Source organism: Raphanus sativus, chromosome 1, assembly GCF_000801105.2.
Source record: "Raphanus sativus cultivar WK10039 chromosome 1, ASM80110v3, whole genome shotgun sequence".
Lineage (NCBI taxonomy): Eukaryota > Viridiplantae > Streptophyta > Magnoliopsida > Brassicales > Brassicaceae > Raphanus > Raphanus sativus.
The window spans coordinates 24024163-24040044 of NC_079511.1; the positions used below are offsets into that span (position 1 = coordinate 24024163).

The following is a 15882-nucleotide window of genomic DNA, read 5'->3' on the forward strand; positions in this document are numbered from 1 at the left end:
ATAACAGAGATACCAGTCGAGATAGAATCCTGGCATTCCTTTTTGAGCTTTCATGATGTAGAATTATTTGAAATTGCTTTATCACTTGAGAATTAAAATACTCTACACCATATTTTTGGTATACCAACTTCACAGTTGTAATGATGAACATCATCAAAAACATAGATCAGTAATAAAACTGTGTTTATTGCCATGATTCCCTGATATTCAATTTTTTTTTGCTAAAGTTCGGCCAAAACTTAATTAATTTAGGGATATTAACAACAAAATTATGTTTATAAAACCATATAAATATATAATCCTTCTATTTGTTAATGTATAATGTTCATAGCTAAAATTACAAGAATCAGGACAATTTGAATTTCTTCTAAAATTACTATTAAAAATATAAATTAAAATAATATAATAAAATAGGAAAATGATCTAAATTATAATTTATTAAACAGTTTTCAATAAAATTAGTATAAAATATCAAAACAAAATATTTTACATTATGAAACAGAGGTGTTACAAAAAAAAACATTATGAAACAGAGAAAATACCAATTATCTATGAAGATATTAAAAGAAACTAAAATTATTTTTAAAAACACTAGGAAAACTTTTTTTTTTGTCAACTATCACTAGGAAATTTTTTTTGTCAACTATCACTAGGAAAACTACTTTATCAGGAAATGGGGGAAAGAGGGTATTATTCCTACTAGATCGTCTTCCGCGCTACGCGCGGATAGTTACTATTTAAAATTTACTAATAATTCTACTGTGTGAAAATCAAATACTGTAAAATCTTCCTGTGTTTATAAACTATCTTTTGTATAAGATATAGTATATGCGGTCATGTGGAGAAAAATATTCTGATTTTTGTTATTTTGATGTTGGGGGATTGTAATTTTCCATGAATTTTCCACTTCTCACTTAGCGACGGAATCTCACTTATTTCCTTTTTTGAGGATCGACGATTTTCTCGTATTTTTGTAAGAAGATTCTTTGTAATAGTTTGTTAAAATATTAAAACTGAGTTTAAGTGAATATATATATAGTTTAGAAGATGACTAAGTTTATTTCTTTAGTTGGGTTTTCTTGATGATAATCTTGTGAGTTGTAGATGAGAAGTTTACTTCTAACTTATAGATTGGACTTCATTTTTATCCTTTTTTGAAGGGCAATAATGAAACCAGTGATAGGCATCACAATATTTTTCTTTTCCTTTTTTAGTAATATCTTCCTTGTTAAACATGTGTAGCCAATAAGAAAGTAATTAATAGTTTCTTTGTAAATAAAATTATTAACAGTATGTATTACACCATTAAGTTTGTATTTCGTTTGACCTTTATATATTTTGGAGAATTATTTGTTATTATGTCAACTATATATTTTCGATTACTTATGCTTTGCAGCTCTTTGATAGAGATCTTTGATTGTTCTATATTGTAAGTTTCATCATCGTCAAGCTATAATATATTTTGTGAGTTAATATGTATTTTTTGTAATGTAAACATTATGTTTCAACTTGGAGTTTGTTTCTATTTTTTTACTGTAGTAGTTAGTTTCTTGTATCATGAGAATTTGTCCAACTACATCTGTTGTAGTTGCCATTATTGGCTAAACATTTAATTTTACTTTATCATTCTTGTAGATTTTAAATGTTTGATGTTAAGACATCTTACATTCGTCTTGTTGGCATTCGTCTTTTGATATCTTTGTTTAATTTTAAATCATTTAATTTTATTGTTTTTCTTATATTTTCACTGTCATTATACTTTTAAATTATACTTTTTTCAAAACAGTATATAGAGCTGTCAAATGGTCACCCGGCCCATGGGCTTGACCAGTCCAAACTGTAATGGGCGGCCCATAGTTACAACCAAATCACAAATGGTCCAACTGGGCCTAAAACCCATTTCACCCATGGACAATTTGGTTCTGCCCAAATGGGCTTCGGTCTGCCCAAACAATTAAAAAATTTAGGGTTTTTTTTGTTTTGGTGAAACCATCTCTTTCTTCTCTGCTCTCGCCTCTCGCCTTCCTCGTTCTTCTCCTAGACTCCTAGATGGTGATTCTCGATTATTCTCCTCCATAGCATGATTTGTGTTTGTGGGTTCATCAACCATCTCTCCGGTGAAGCGACGACGACGATTCATCTCTCCGGCGACCTCTCTCTCCGTTTCTCCAGCCCTCTCTCCTCTCCGGCTCTCTCTCCTCTCCGGCCCTCTCTCCTCTCTGGCACTCTCTCCTCTCCGGCTCTCTCTCCTCTCCGGCCCTCTCTCCTCTCTGGCACTCTCTCCTCTCCGGCTCTCTCTCCTCTCCGGCTCTCTCTCCTCTCCGGCTATCTCTCCTCTCCGGCTCTCTCTCTCCGATTCTCAAGTAAGAGTCTAATCGTTTCTAGTTTCTAATGTACTCGTTTGTTAGGCTTAGTGGCTTACTGAGGAAACTAGAATCGAACAGTTAGCTTACGATTTGCTCTGGAAACTAGAATCGAAGCGAAGATGATGTTGATGTTGATTAGTGTATTGAGGTTGATGTTGATTAGTGTATCGTGTTGTAGATGATAAGAGTATTGATTAGTGTGGGTGTTGCGTGTGTATCGTATTTTAGTTCTTGTGCTTCTGTGTAACTGTTATTACTTGTTTCTGTTACTCTTTGCTTGTGAAAGAAGTTTATTCAACTGAAGCTGACTATTTACTAGTTGTTTTGGGTTTTACTTAAGTTTATATGAGTTGCTTGAGCTTCTGTTTTGAACTTGCTTGAGCTTAAGTTTATATCCTTCGAGAAGAAAGTCCTTTGTTACTGTTGTCTAAGTATAGTTTATGATGATGTCGGATTGATAAACTGTTAGATGTAGTTGTTGGTTTGTGTTGATGTGACAGAAACAATCTAGACCATGTTAGGTTGTTAGAGGATAAACCGATCGTGTGAAATAAATGATTGTGATGATGAATTGTGTGATGTGAATGATTGATATAAAGACGTGTGCAGCGAGAATGTTAAGAATAGTGTTTTATGTAATGTTGTACACTGAGTCATTTGCTGTATATTACAAATATATACAAACGTATGACTCGTAGAAATGCTTGGAAGTTAAGACTTGTAGACTCGTTGTTTCAGATTTCTATACTTGTAGACATGCTTAAACCTGGTTTGTTGTTGTTTACAGGGCTTTTATGCTTACTTCTCTCAAAAGACTGGTGGTAGTGGGAAATCACCATTAGACATATACTTGGATGAGCCAGTGGTTGATATGGAAAGCTTTTCAAGTTTGGATGCTATATCATATTGGAAAGATAATGCAGGCCGCTTCAAAGAGCTGTCTTCAATGGCCTGCGATGTGCTGAGCATCCCTCTCACAACGGTGGCATCAGAATCATCCTTTAGCATCGGCAGCCGAGTCCTCAACAAGTACCGAAGCTGTCTCCTACCCACAAACGTTCAAGCTCTTATCTGTGCAAGAAACTGGTTCCGTGGATTTCAAGAGATAGGAGATCATGAGATTGAGCTCAGCTCTGAGCAAAGAGGTATGTACCGTTTATGACTTGATGATTTGATGACTTGATGACTTGATGTCTTGATATGCGCAAGGAACTTAATGTCTATGTCTTGTTAAATGACTTGAATTGTTATATGACTTGATGACTTGATGTACTGAATCGTTATATGACTTGATGGCTTGTTATAAAACTTGATATCTTGTGCTGTTTGTGATGTAGGCTGATCAAGGTTTCTCAGAGAGAGATTGAGTTGAGTACTTCAGACTTGTGTTGTCTTGTGCTGTTTGTGCATTCAATAGCTCAAATATTTCAGGGTTTGATGTTAGTTGTCTTGTGCTGTTTGTGATGTTTGTAATGCAGGATGATCAAGGATTCAAGGTTGCTGTGAAGCTGTTTGGCTCCACTCATTGCTTTCTATTGCTTACTCATTTTTTTCATTGTTTCAAACTTTTAAACTCACTATGAAACTAGTTTCATACTCATTGTTCTCATTTTACAGATTTTATAAAATTTAAATAAGTACAAACAAATAATTACAGATTTTATAAATTTAAATAAGCATAAATAAATAAATTACAACTTTTATGAGAGTTTATATATTTAAATGAGTACAAATAAATAAACATATAAATGAAATTGAATACAAATAAAAATATATTGGGTACCCATGGGCTTGACCATTGGTCTTGGTCTTTATTGGTCTTGGACACTTTTTGGGCCATTGTCCATATTGGACCACCCATTATTGCCCATATCTCAAATGGTCCTTTTGGTCAAGCCCATTTGGCCCATGGACAAACCATTTGACAGCTCTAACAGTATATTTACTCTCATGTTTACCAATAATTTTTTTCTTTTTTTTAAGTTTTAATAATTTTTTGTCATATTTGGTTATATTTTCAGCATTTATTTTGATTATATGTAAATTAAATGAGTCTCTAATGTTCCAGTTTATTCGTTTATCATATGTATAAGTTTCATTTATGATTTTCTGTTTTATCATATGTGTTTTGTGTATAAAGTAAGAAAAGATTATGTTTACCTTTTATACATTAACTAAATTGCATTGATGTAATTTTAATTTAACTTAATATTATTAAATATTATCAAAATTTATAGAAGTGTTAAAAAACAATGGTGTATTACATTTTCAATATAAAACAAATAAAACAATGCTTTATTTCTACTTATATGAATAGTATGTATATAAATTAATGATTTATGAAAATGAAACTATATGTTTAAAAAATCATAAATTTAGTAACCAAATTTCAAAATTTAAATCTGCCAAAAACGGAAAATGGCTGAAAATAAAAAATATGTTGGAGGGAGAGTTCGTACTCTGGTCCAGGCACTTGCACGAAGGATATTCCTATGTCACATCAGGGAAAAAAATTTAGGGGTTTGAAAATATTTTCGGCCAAAGTATATAAACTTCTAACTATGTAAATAAGTGTGTTCCATTTAACAAATGCAGATGACTCAGGCTATGGAGAAACAAAATATTTAAGTTATCATTATAAAGAAAACTGAGTAAACCACGTTTATTCGGAATATTCTGGATAGCGCGGTTTCTTAAAAATCACATCTATTCACTATATTATGTATTACCAAACTAAAACCTCATGTTTACCAATAATTTTTTTCTTTTTTTAAAGTTTTAATAATTTTTTGTCATATTTGGTTATATTTTCAGCATTTATTTTGATTATATGTAAATTATATGTTGTGTTTTTCCCCAGTATATTATCAGTTTCGTTAATTTGAGTTTTATGATTAAAAGAGAGTTAGATTCTTTTTTGTTGATCTTACTATGATAACTTTGAAAACAATGAATTCTACAAAAAAAAAAACTTTGAAAACAATGACTTTGTTTTCTTTTCAATAAATGTGTTCCATAATCATATATATAATCATATCAAAGTAAATAACATGTTTTCCATTTTGATAACTTTCCATCTTAATCATATCATGTTAAGATTAAATATATATATATATATATATATTAAAATACATAAGTATTTAAATTTTTGTTTCATATATATTTTTGTGCACATGTCGGTTAACGACACAATCGCAAAAGACCAAGAATAATTATGTGCTGGCGTGAATATATTTTCATATGTAATCCAAATAACACACACATTTCTAACTTAGCTGCCTTTCTGGTTTTGGAAGACGATAGATGTATAAATTTACACGCTCTTGCTTCCTCCAACTTCTTGAAAAGGTAAAGGTACAAACTAAAAATTCAATGTGTTTTCCACTATGTTGAAATGCTCAATCTTTTGTAAAGGTAAGATTCAGATAATGTTGTTATCATCCATGTCGTTGCTCTAGAGATATATTGTCCAGCTGCAATTGCTGATATTAGAGATAACTCTCATGCCAAAACTGCTCATGCCACTATCATTGCTACCCTCCCTGAGTTCATCCCCAGTGATTCCATGCTCCTTCCTTTAATGCATAGCAGTCGATTGAGACGGAAACTGTGTTCTTTCTCTCACTGTCCCAACCTAAAAATGTAAACTATAATCAATAAATATGTCAAGTCAAATTCAAAAACTTAGGGAGGGAGGGAGGGAGATCATTACCTGGTGTAGTGATAGAGATATGTATATCTTTCCCATTAATGGCTTCCATCATTGTGATACATTGAGAGCTTTCCATGTTTTAAGCTTGATCTTGGCAAGTAGCTATGAATACATCAAACACTATGTTGCTGGCGTGAGTGCTGAATCCACCTAGAGAGCCTGCAACAGCATAGAGGGTGAAGTTCTTGAGCATATTGAGCTCCACCAAGACAGCCACACTTGTTTTCACTTGTTAACACTTTGTTCACGATCTCTCCTTTGATAACTGCCTTTTAAACTACTGATTTGCCACGTCCCTCGATCCAGTTCACTGCAGTGGGTTGTCCGAGAAGAAGTTATCAAACCAATAAATCGTTATTTTTTTGGTCTCAAGATGGCACTAAGCTAAAAGGAAGCGTTTTTCAAATCAAACCAATAACATACAAAAAGAACCCACCAGAAATTCATAGGTGAGGAATTCAATAACATTACACGTACCTTTGCCCTTTGGTTACCATGTTCATCCCCATTGTTACAACTGAATCTTACGTACGCTTTTTCCCTGCAATGTACAGTGAACGCTTTGTAGCCTCGTAAATCTACCTGAGATAAATCCACAGAATCTATATTTCATCAGCAAAAGTTTCAATCTTGAATCAAAACCACACAAACATAAATAAAGTTTACATCTTGGTGGACCTGTAGAAAATGGCAGCGAAACGTTTCGAAGTGATATGGATTCTCGAAGGAAACTTAAGCTCTGTAGCACGTTGGCACAAAACAAACCGGATAACATTTGCTCTAGTTGTACCGTCTTTGAGAACCGTACTGGTAGCTCCGCCTGAGACAGCTCCGCCTGAGACGTACATAGACTTACAGCCTTTGTTAGTGCTAGCAACCAAATAACTTTCATTGTAGCCGTCAGAACAGAACAGTCGTAGCTTTTATCAAAAAAAAAAACAGAACAGTCGTAGCCATCAAAGAACAATGGTCCAGTAATCCGGAGAGGATCTGAACGTATCGCACAGGCGTCTACAGCATTGACTAATAAATGTTCATAATCAAACCTTGATAAATTGCGGGGAACATGTGGGTTATCACAGGGACAATAAGGTATGAAAGATAATTCTCCTTGTTGATTGGACTCTATCTTTTAGAAATCTTTACGTTGCGACGAAATGTATAAATCAAAACACGCACACACACAGAATTTCTGTCGAAAAACTTAAACATGAACTCGCTTGTCGTAGAAACAAACCAATGATTTGTTCAGTAAAGAAAACAAACCAGTGAATTTTGTGAGCCCTCGTTTGTCGTACACCTCGTATATGTGGACACATGAGAAGCCTGCAAAATATTATAGTAAGCGCTATTAGTTTGCAAGCTCCATTTTGAAGAAACCACTGTGCGAGATATATATGGGCAAGAAAAATAGAGGATTGGATTTGTTACATTCTTGGGAAAGTAAGCAACTTTATGAATAAACAGAGAACCAGAAACATAGAAACTTTCCTATTATTGAGAAAGTAAGCAAATTTATGAGTAAACAGAGAGACCCTAAATGAGTAGCGTTCGAGTGGAATCTTGAGGGTTTGTACGACTGATTCGGAGTCTTGTTCTCCTTCACGGGTCGACGATAAAGATTGGAACTTTTGGAGTTTAAGTAGCTGAAACTTCGGCATAGATGTTAAGGGTAACCTGACGGATGCTCTACGTGGCGGAGAACCAAATTGTTGGGATGATGAGAAAGGATGTGGATGATCGGCGGTTACGACGTTTCGAGTCACGTAAGAGCAAACCCATGAGCTCATTATTTCCTTCCTCTCGTTCTGTTATGACCGGTTGAGGAAGACGTTATGACCGCTGGCTTCACCGAGGAGACGACGCCGGAAGTAACACCGGATTGATCACCGGTTTTCACCGGAGCGGAGAGGGCCGCCGCTTCGCTTTTCGAGTTCACAGAGACGATTGAACCGGTTGTCTTCATCGCGAGTGAATTTGGAGAGAGGAAAATCAAAGTGGATGTAAATCGAGTCTCCTGAATTGGAAGGTTTATAGAGGACCCGAAGGAGGCAGCCAACGAACCCCATTAATGGGGTTAATGGAGGATTAAAGAGTGGGAAGAGGTGGGGAGAAATTGATTTCACAGACATCTGTCTCTGAAACAGATGGAAGAAGAAGATGAACAGGTCTCAAATTTGGAGAGAGCACGCGAGAGAGCAAGAGTCGCTTAGGGTATTCTCAAGAAAGTGAGCTAACATGGGCTAACGGGCTGTGCCAAATTACGCAACTTCGAAGCCCATACAAACTTTCGGTTCAAGCCCACCAGACGCAAGACAGCAATGACGTGGCTAACGGGCTGGTTTTTGATTAGACGGAATTAAAGTGATGACGTGGACACAGTATCCTTTGAGGTTATTTACCTTTTAATATAGTATACTAGGGTCGGCCCGCCCTACGGGCGGGATGTCAATTGAAAACAGAGGGATAGGGTGAAGGAGTAGTATGTAGAGCAACGTTGCTTCCGTAGCATTAGTAGCGATGACGGTTAGTGTCATCTTTTATGATAGTGGTTATTGCAGACTATAAGTCATGTGCTTGTGTACTTACGCCATATGTCTTGGATATATGAAACCATATGGACGGACGTTTACGTGTATAGGAAGATATGTAAACATGAGACCCGCGTATTAAACGGTGGGAGTCAAGATAGTGCTTTAAATTGTAAACAAACGCAGGTTCAATAATAACACACAATATTCAGTAAGTGTAAGTAAACTAATATCTCAGTGGATGTCTGTACTGATTATAAACCGGAAGTATATTTTTGATGAATCAAATCAAACATAAACAGAGGAACGCGCTGATCCGATGCTTGATCTCTGCCCGGACCGTGTATATCCTTGCTAAATTCACTGCAGAAAGTGAGGATATAAACTTCTAAGTTCTAACGTCAAATATTTAATTTGTCCTAAATTTTTAATCGCTATTCAAAAATCAATTCGCTTTCAACTACCAGTCTGAGAACTCAACACCATAGACAACCTCTATTCTGTGAATAATAACTTTTAAACATAACTATGGTACGTAGAACATTTTGAAATTCTTTTTCCAATCTTGCCTTATAATCTTAAACTGATACCCCAGACCTTTTAATCCTCAACCCCTTTGTACATCCTACTCTAAAATAACCAATAGCATAGACTCTATCTAAAATATTAGAACTATTGTGTTTTTTTCTAATATTGTAACTTAAAATTTTCAATGGTCGTAAAAGCTGAATCCAAACATTCTGATAATCATATTATTTTTGCAGAGCTACGCATTATGCGATCTTATATCAGTAGTATGATAAATGTAAATGAATATCATTACTATATGCAATCAAAATCAGATATTTATGAATGCATGAACTAAGGGCTTTGCTATTACCTGTGTCACTTGGATGTCATTGAAGATTTCCCTGTAGACAATATTGGTCACTCCATCTTTACCGTCCGCATCGGAAGTCTCGTCTAATATCTTAAGCCCATTTGGAGACGTGACCCTAGACATGGCCACATATAGTTGACCATGAGTAAACACAGGGCGGGGAAGATATAGAGCGACATTATTTAGGCTCTGCCCCTGGCTCTTGTTTATGGTCATGGCATAGCACAGCCTGATCGGGAATTGCCGACGGTTGAAAGTGAATGGATGGATGGTATCTGTGGGTGTTAGCTGAATCCTAGGAATCAAAACCTGCTCACCAACTTCTGTGCCAGTCATGATCTCAGCTTGAACAATCCTGCTACCTAGCCGGGTGACCATCATCCTTGTACCATTGCACAAACCTAGATCCTGGTTAAGATTGCGCAGCATCATAACTGGTGCCCCTACTTTCAAGCACAGCCGGTGATTCGGAAGTCCTGGAAATTCTAGTGAATTGAGATATTCAGGTGGGTAATGGCTGGTCCAATCATCAGCTGGTGTGGCCTCAAAATCGATGGAATCTGAGCTCAAATACTCCCTAGCATGTGATGGGATCTTAGAGAGTAGATAAGCGTTGATCTCATGTACGGTATTATTTGTCGGTGTCAAGACGGCTCTTTCCTTCAGGTACTCTTTGTTTCGGTAGTTCTGGAGGAAGTTTGGATATGCAGCATCTGCCAAAGCTTCATGTGGAGTTTCAGAGCGAGGTAGTAATAAGCTCTTGTCCACAAAAATCTGACTACCTTCTTCATGCTTTGATTTATATGATGACACTGTTTCCGCTTCCCCATTTCCTACTTGCAAGAGCCATTCTGCAAAGTCTTTGTCCTCCTGCCGCAGCCTCATGTTTATTGACAGTGAATAGACTCGTGCCATTTTCCAAATATACGACTTGCTAATGGACGCGAGAACCGTATCCGGACGTTTCCCGTGTGGGATGACCGGTAGAATTTGTCTAAAATCGCCCCCAAGAAGCACCGTCTTGCCACCAAAAGGCTTTGTGGCTGCCTCGGGATCTGCGTGCGATAACAAATCTCTGAGAGAACGGTCTAGTGTTTCAAACGTGTGTCTATGCGCCATCGGAGCCTCGTCCCATATTATTAGGTCCGCCTTGCATATTAATTCAGCCAAGCTAGACCCTTTGTGTATATTACACATCGAACTATCATCCAGTGCCAGTGGTAGTTTAAACCGTGAGTGGGCTGTTCTCCCACCTGGAAGAAGCAATGCCGCGATACCGGCGGTTGCAACCGGTATAACTACTTTGCCTACTGACCTGATCCGTGCGATGATGGTCCTGTACAGGTACGTTTTACCAGTTCCTCCTGGACCATACACAAAGAACAGTTGCCCTAATCCTTCTTCAACTGACTTGAGAACTGCATCATACACTGTGCGCTGATCCTGATTGAGGGCGCTAAACAACTCACGATGCGTTTCAGCCTCCTTCTTGACGTCGTAAAGTAACTCTTGCCGCAACTCCGGGTTGTTCAACTCTGATATTATGGATTTATCTGGCTTAGGCATCTCATCGTAGTCTTCTAACGTCTGGTTATGCTCTTTTAGATGTCTCTCGACCTCGATCAGAGTATACTGCTTCAACTGCTCGTCCTCTAATTCAAGCTCTGGAAATCGAAACTCCTTACGTTTCATGTAGAGTATGTCCTCAGCTAAAAACTTCCATGAATGCTCCCACAGCTTTAGAGGGCTTATAACCTGACAGTATACCAGTATAAGTACAAATAATCTTCTCAGCTGACGTCCAGTCGCCCAGTAAGATGGCTCTTCTATTGCTTCATGCCACTCTTTATCATCATTGAGTAAACCTCTGGCATAGCACGCGTCTTTGCACTTCTTGTAAAAGACCCCACCAACACTGCATAAATCATAATAGCTCCTAGGACCTCTCACAACATTTAACAATATCCTTAAGTAGTATCTATCTCCGGAGGTTGGACTGACATACACGACACGGCCAATAGCTTCTCCTTGTTGTCTTGGTGCCCATAGTTTCCCGGCTGACTGATATACGAACCTGGAGGGGAACTCAATGTATGTCAGCTCCCTAGCTTCCTCATATATCTCACACGCCTCAAAGAATGCAGTTAACATCGTCTTATCTATATTCTCCCGGCATAGCACCTCTGATAGGTCAGCAGATTCATCGTAGACCATCAAATGCTCCCCTGGTAGGTGTACTGGAAGCTTAACAACATTAGGCTGGTTATGGTGTATTGGGAAAGCAAATAATCTCCATGCACCTTCGCAAGCCGATATATAGCGGCATTCCAAAAACTTGTCAATCTCGTTGACCATACTTGTTTTTTTCTTTTCCTCCTGATTCACGATGCCTGCAGATTCCTTTTTCTGTAGGTGAGCAGTAGCACGATCAACGCCTTTGGTAATGTATTTAAATAGGTATTTGATTGCACTTGTCCTACAGCACCATTCAACGTTGATGTGGGCTTGGTATTTCTTCAGCAGAGCAAGATTATGAGGCACCACATATCGATGATCCAGTTTGATATCACCCTTGACAACAAACGACCCAGAATCACCCCTCCTCCTATATACCACGAATCCAGATTTGTCAATTCTTGTGTGATCCGAGAAAGGTTTTGGGAAACTCTTAGTGCACTCCCCTTTGTCCATGCACGGCGACCTGGGGCGTAACCTGCCACACGGACCATGTATCATATGCCGCTCAACCAAATCAAAGCCCTCCGGGTCAAGCTCTCTATCTGGAAACTCTGCCGAGATATATTCATCAATCATTGCAGCTGTAACCTCCTTTTTTACTCCTTTTAACCATAATAAGATATGGGCATGGGGCAAACCTCGCTTCTGAAATTCTATGGTGTAGACCACTGCAATAATCATAAGTTTAGTTAAAATGACTGGGGTAAACTATGTTTACTCATTAGATTAGAGATAAATCAACAATTTTCGAATCATATATTTACCATTATCGTTTTACTTTAGTAACCACTGTTATGGTGAAAAAATGGGGCATGAGTATTCGTAGTTAAATGGTGGTAATTTTAATTAGAATAAATACAATAAATAATAGAAGTCAACAACATATATCTATACATATTATAATTTTAATCAAAAATTTGTAGTAGTTTGGGGTAATACCTTTTTTTTAAATTTATTAGTGACCAATTAAATTAGTAGCTAAATTATATTCTTATCCTATTTTCACTGGGTGGCATTACATCAGTTTATGGTTTGTTCCATTGTATTTGCTATTCAACATATTCTGAAGACTACTATACTTATGTATGGAGTATTATTTTGTAATTTTGAAATCAAAATCACATTCTTTACCATTGAACTCTTTCCTTCTAAGAATCTCAAAGTTGCTTTTGTTGGGGTAGTTTTGATCACATATTTTAGTTCCGTATCAGTATTTAAACTATAACCGGGGGTTTTTTTTGGTTTTTTCGAATAAGTGAAATTATGTTATATGATTCTCAATAAATAGGTATTATAGGTGAATTTAACTCTGGTAAGGTTGTCTCAGTATATCAGTGTGAATTTTTAACCGGAATATATTTGAGATTAACTTGTACCTGCGGCCGGTTTAGGGAAGTAAACTCCGTTTTTGAATTCTGCCATCATTTCATCAAGCTTTAGCTTGAAGAGTCGACACTCGAGGTCAGGCCGGCTATTAGGGGAGTCACCTCCATATGCAGTAAGATGATTTTTGAGCTCCACCCAATTTGGGTTCGCGGTGACGGTGATGAAGAGATGAGGGTTCCCATACCAACGGCATATAGCCATTGCGTCTTGATATTTTTCAGCCATGTACCGAGGTCCAGCCGTGAAGGATGAAGGGAGGATGACCTTTTTACCAATTTGAGCCGGGTCAGCATCACCGGCTTCAACTGCGTCGCATACATTGTTGTATAGATCTGCCCGCAGCTTCTTTTGATTCAGACTGATGAACCGCAGTCTCTCTGTCTCTGTAGCCACATATGCGTCAACAATATACTGGTGCAGTAATCTTCCTCCCTTAATAATTGTCATTCCTTCTGAAGGTCTGGTCTGGATTTGATAAGCATAAAACTCTCGCATCGTCATGAATTCCCTCTTCACAGTGGAAGTTTCCGGCCCTTCGTATGGCAGTCGTTCGTTGTACCCAGTTTCCCCGTACGGAAACAACAATGGATACTGAAGACTCATCAGTAACGGGTGGAGATCACCTATTCTTTGCAGCTGCGAAGATTTAAGCTCGACCACAATGTCTCTTCCTACAGTTGTCGCAGATAAATCTCCAACCACCAGTCCACCGATCTCACTTGCGGAAGGAAGATCATACTGTCGGCCTCTGTTTGGATGACTGACTAATGTGATACTAAACTCGATTGTCCCAGTGGCGCGGAAGCGGTCGCGAGCATGTCTAAAGGTCCTGGCTAGGTGGTTGTTAGTGTCAAGCATCTCAATCAACTGGGCAATGATAGCATCATCGACTTCTAGTGATGCAGAACCTTTGGTAATCGCTCTCTTTCTGTTCTCGATCTCGTTTTCGGTATCGAAAATATAGAGCTGCAAATACTGCGGATCGTTACCATCTTCGGGTAGCATGGAGCCAATTCTGTGAGTTATCTGGCCATGGACACGGAAGGTAAAAGGTCCTGGGGTTCCAGTAACGCTATGGTCAATATGGGCACCCATTGATGTGAATGCAAGCAGACTGTTTGCAACTCTGATGTGTGGTCTGAATTTTGGTGACTCCAACAGCTCTAGCAACGGTGACGGTGGCTCTCGAACCGGTGGAAGCCTCACACGCCCCTTCTGGCAGCATAGACTAAACTCTTTCTTCGACCGGTTGGTCCCACCGCCAACTGCTTCGGCGTTCCATAGTAATGCTTTACACGATGGGCATGACACCAAATCCCACTTGACACATGGTTTGATTTTCTTTTTACCTGAATTTTGATAGAGCAATGTCAGGCTAATTTCATGTACTGTAATATAGAACGCCAGACTACAGAGTTCAATAATCTTACGTTTAGCAGTTGTGGACACAGACGTGGATGACAGAGCTGCTCTCCTTTGTCTACGGATTGATAATCGCAATTGTCTGGCATTCCGAGTTGCTTCCGCATACGGAATCACGGGTGGGTTAGCATCGCTTGAGAATAACAGTGCTGCATGAGTTGCTGAATGTGTCAGTAGATACATAAACACATATATATCTATCTATGTAGAGGCAGGTTCTTATGCTATGTAGCTTATAAGATATACCCGTTGGAATGATTGGTCTGCCCACTCCCCGTTTCTTCATCGATTTGTTGTCAGCTACGGTATTCACAAATAGCGATCGTGTAAGCAATGCTGATATGTTAAATCGATAATGGTGACAATACAATATTGACTCACCAACTGTAGGTGACCTGTTCGTTTTTGTGGACCTAACCAGCATTCGGGACCGTCGTGATGACCGCGTTATATCTCCTCGTTGATCCCCTTATTCCAAAAAACAAAAAAAAAGAAAAACAAAAAGGACGATTATAAATGATATTAGTATAATACGCAAAATGGATGAGTTCAAACCAAGAGAGCAATGGACGCACCAGATCCATTGACCCCCATGCTTTCACAGACGTTTCCAATGCTTCCGTCAGCATCCAAACTTCTTTCGATGTTGATTCTTTGATCGCTGGTCTCGGCTTCGTTCACCATTGCGCTAGAGTATCTAACACAGAGCTTAGGGATCTAATATTTCTGAAACACAAATGTGACTGATTGTGGTGCTTGATACAATTATCAGTTACTAAAAATTCGTGTCTTAAGAGGACATTTATTAGCCTTAAATGAGTGTGTATTACTTTCCATATATATAGTCATATGGGAAGAATATTTATCCTATTAATTTCTATTTTATAAATTATAGAAAGATACTTAAAAAGAATGAATGCTATTAAGCAGGGAAATTAAGTCATGCTATTTAAAAATAAGAACTGGTAATATATCACAACTCTTATGATATAGCTAGGTGACGCTTGGAGGTGAGATAAGAAGTCGAAATATTTTAGATTTGAACATTATGGGACGCCAATTTGACACAAATAACTATGTATTTATATCCCATAATTTTATATCTATAGATATAGCTAACTGTTATATCCACCTATGATTACCTAATAAAGAATTCAAGCGACCTATACATCTAGGCGTTGATCTTAATCAAAGTAAATATTTGTTTTTTTTTTGTTAAAAATTTAAACTATTTGTTATACCTTACAGAACGTAAAATGACTTAATCTATTTGTTGAATATTTGTTGAAGCGTTGTTTAGTAGTCTTAGCTTATAAAGAGGACCACCGTCGCTATGTTTTAATCTAT

At 37.6% G+C, this 15882-nt stretch overlaps 3 protein-coding genes across 6 annotated transcripts; 1 reads left to right on the forward strand and 2 right to left on the reverse strand.

Moving 5' to 3' along the window:
* The first annotated feature begins 3120 nt into the window (after positions 1 to 3120).
* On the forward strand, positions 3121 to 4030 carry LOC130496405 (zinc finger BED domain-containing protein RICESLEEPER 4-like). The gene is made up of 2 exons (XM_056988452.1): positions 3121 to 3511; positions 3845 to 4030. The coding sequence occupies exons 1-2, from the start codon at positions 3238 to 3240 to the stop codon at positions 3847 to 3849; spliced, it is 279 nt and encodes a 92-aa protein (XP_056844432.1). The 5' UTR covers positions 3121 to 3237; the 3' UTR covers positions 3850 to 4030.
* Positions 4031 to 5566: 1536 nt separating this feature from the next.
* Positions 5567 to 8304, reverse strand: LOC130494526 (uncharacterized). 4 transcript variants are annotated; one of them, XM_056988439.1, is made up of 6 exons: positions 7614 to 8304; positions 7345 to 7404; positions 6757 to 6913; positions 6556 to 6656; positions 6079 to 6388; positions 5567 to 6000 (listed from the first exon to the last, which is right to left on the reverse strand). In XM_056988439.1, exons 1-5 carry the CDS (start codon positions 7866 to 7868, stop codon positions 6386 to 6388), a joined length of 576 nt encoding a protein of 191 aa, XP_056844419.1. In that variant the 5' UTR covers positions 7869 to 8304; the 3' UTR covers positions 5567 to 6000; positions 6079 to 6385. The 4 variants fall into 4 exon arrangements, 1 of the variants encoding a protein (XP_056844419.1); XR_008935540.1 differs by having other exon boundaries at positions 6556 to 6660; positions 6757 to 7404; XR_008935543.1 differs by having other exon boundaries at positions 6556 to 6660; positions 6745 to 7404.
* Positions 8305 to 9318: 1014 nt separating this feature from the next.
* LOC130497734 (uncharacterized) lies at positions 9319 to 15219 on the reverse strand. Its single transcript, XM_056990815.1, has 6 exons — positions 15111 to 15219; positions 14917 to 15003; positions 14544 to 14684; positions 13104 to 14462; positions 9490 to 12395; positions 9319 to 9375 (listed from the first exon to the last, which is right to left on the reverse strand). Exons 1-6 carry the CDS (start codon positions 15217 to 15219, stop codon positions 9319 to 9321), a joined length of 4659 nt encoding a protein of 1552 aa, XP_056846795.1.
* Positions 15220 to 15882: the final 663 nt, after the last annotated feature.

Excerpts from the sequence above, each read along its gene's own strand:
- LOC130496405 (XM_056988452.1), top strand. The coding sequence starts at position 3,238 with ATGGAAAGCTTTTCAAGTTTGGATGCTATATCATATTGGAAAGATAAT.
- LOC130494526 (XM_056988439.1), bottom strand. The coding sequence starts at position 7,868 with ATGAGCTCATGGGTTTGCTCTTACGTGACTCGAAACGTCGTAACCGCC. Across the intron at positions 7,405-7,613 it reads TCGAACGCTACTCATTTAGG|GCTTCTCATGTGTCCACATA; the intron begins GTCTCTCTGTTT and ends AATATTTTGCAG. Across the intron at positions 6,914-7,344 it reads AGGGCTCACAAAATTCACTG|GCGGAGCTGTCTCAGGCGGA; the intron begins GTTTGTTTTCTT and ends TGTACGTCTCAG.
- LOC130497734 (XM_056990815.1), bottom strand. The coding sequence starts at position 15,219 with ATGGTGAACGAAGCCGAGACCAGCGATCAAAGAATCAACATCGAAAGA. Across the intron at positions 14,463-14,543 it reads TGTGTCCACAACTGCTAAAC|GTAAAAAGAAAATCAAACCA; the intron begins GTAAGATTATTG and ends ATCAAAATTCAG. Across the intron at positions 9,376-9,489 it reads ATGACATCCAAGTGACACAG|CTCTGCAAAAATAATATGAT; the intron begins GTAATAGCAAAG and ends CATAATGCGTAG.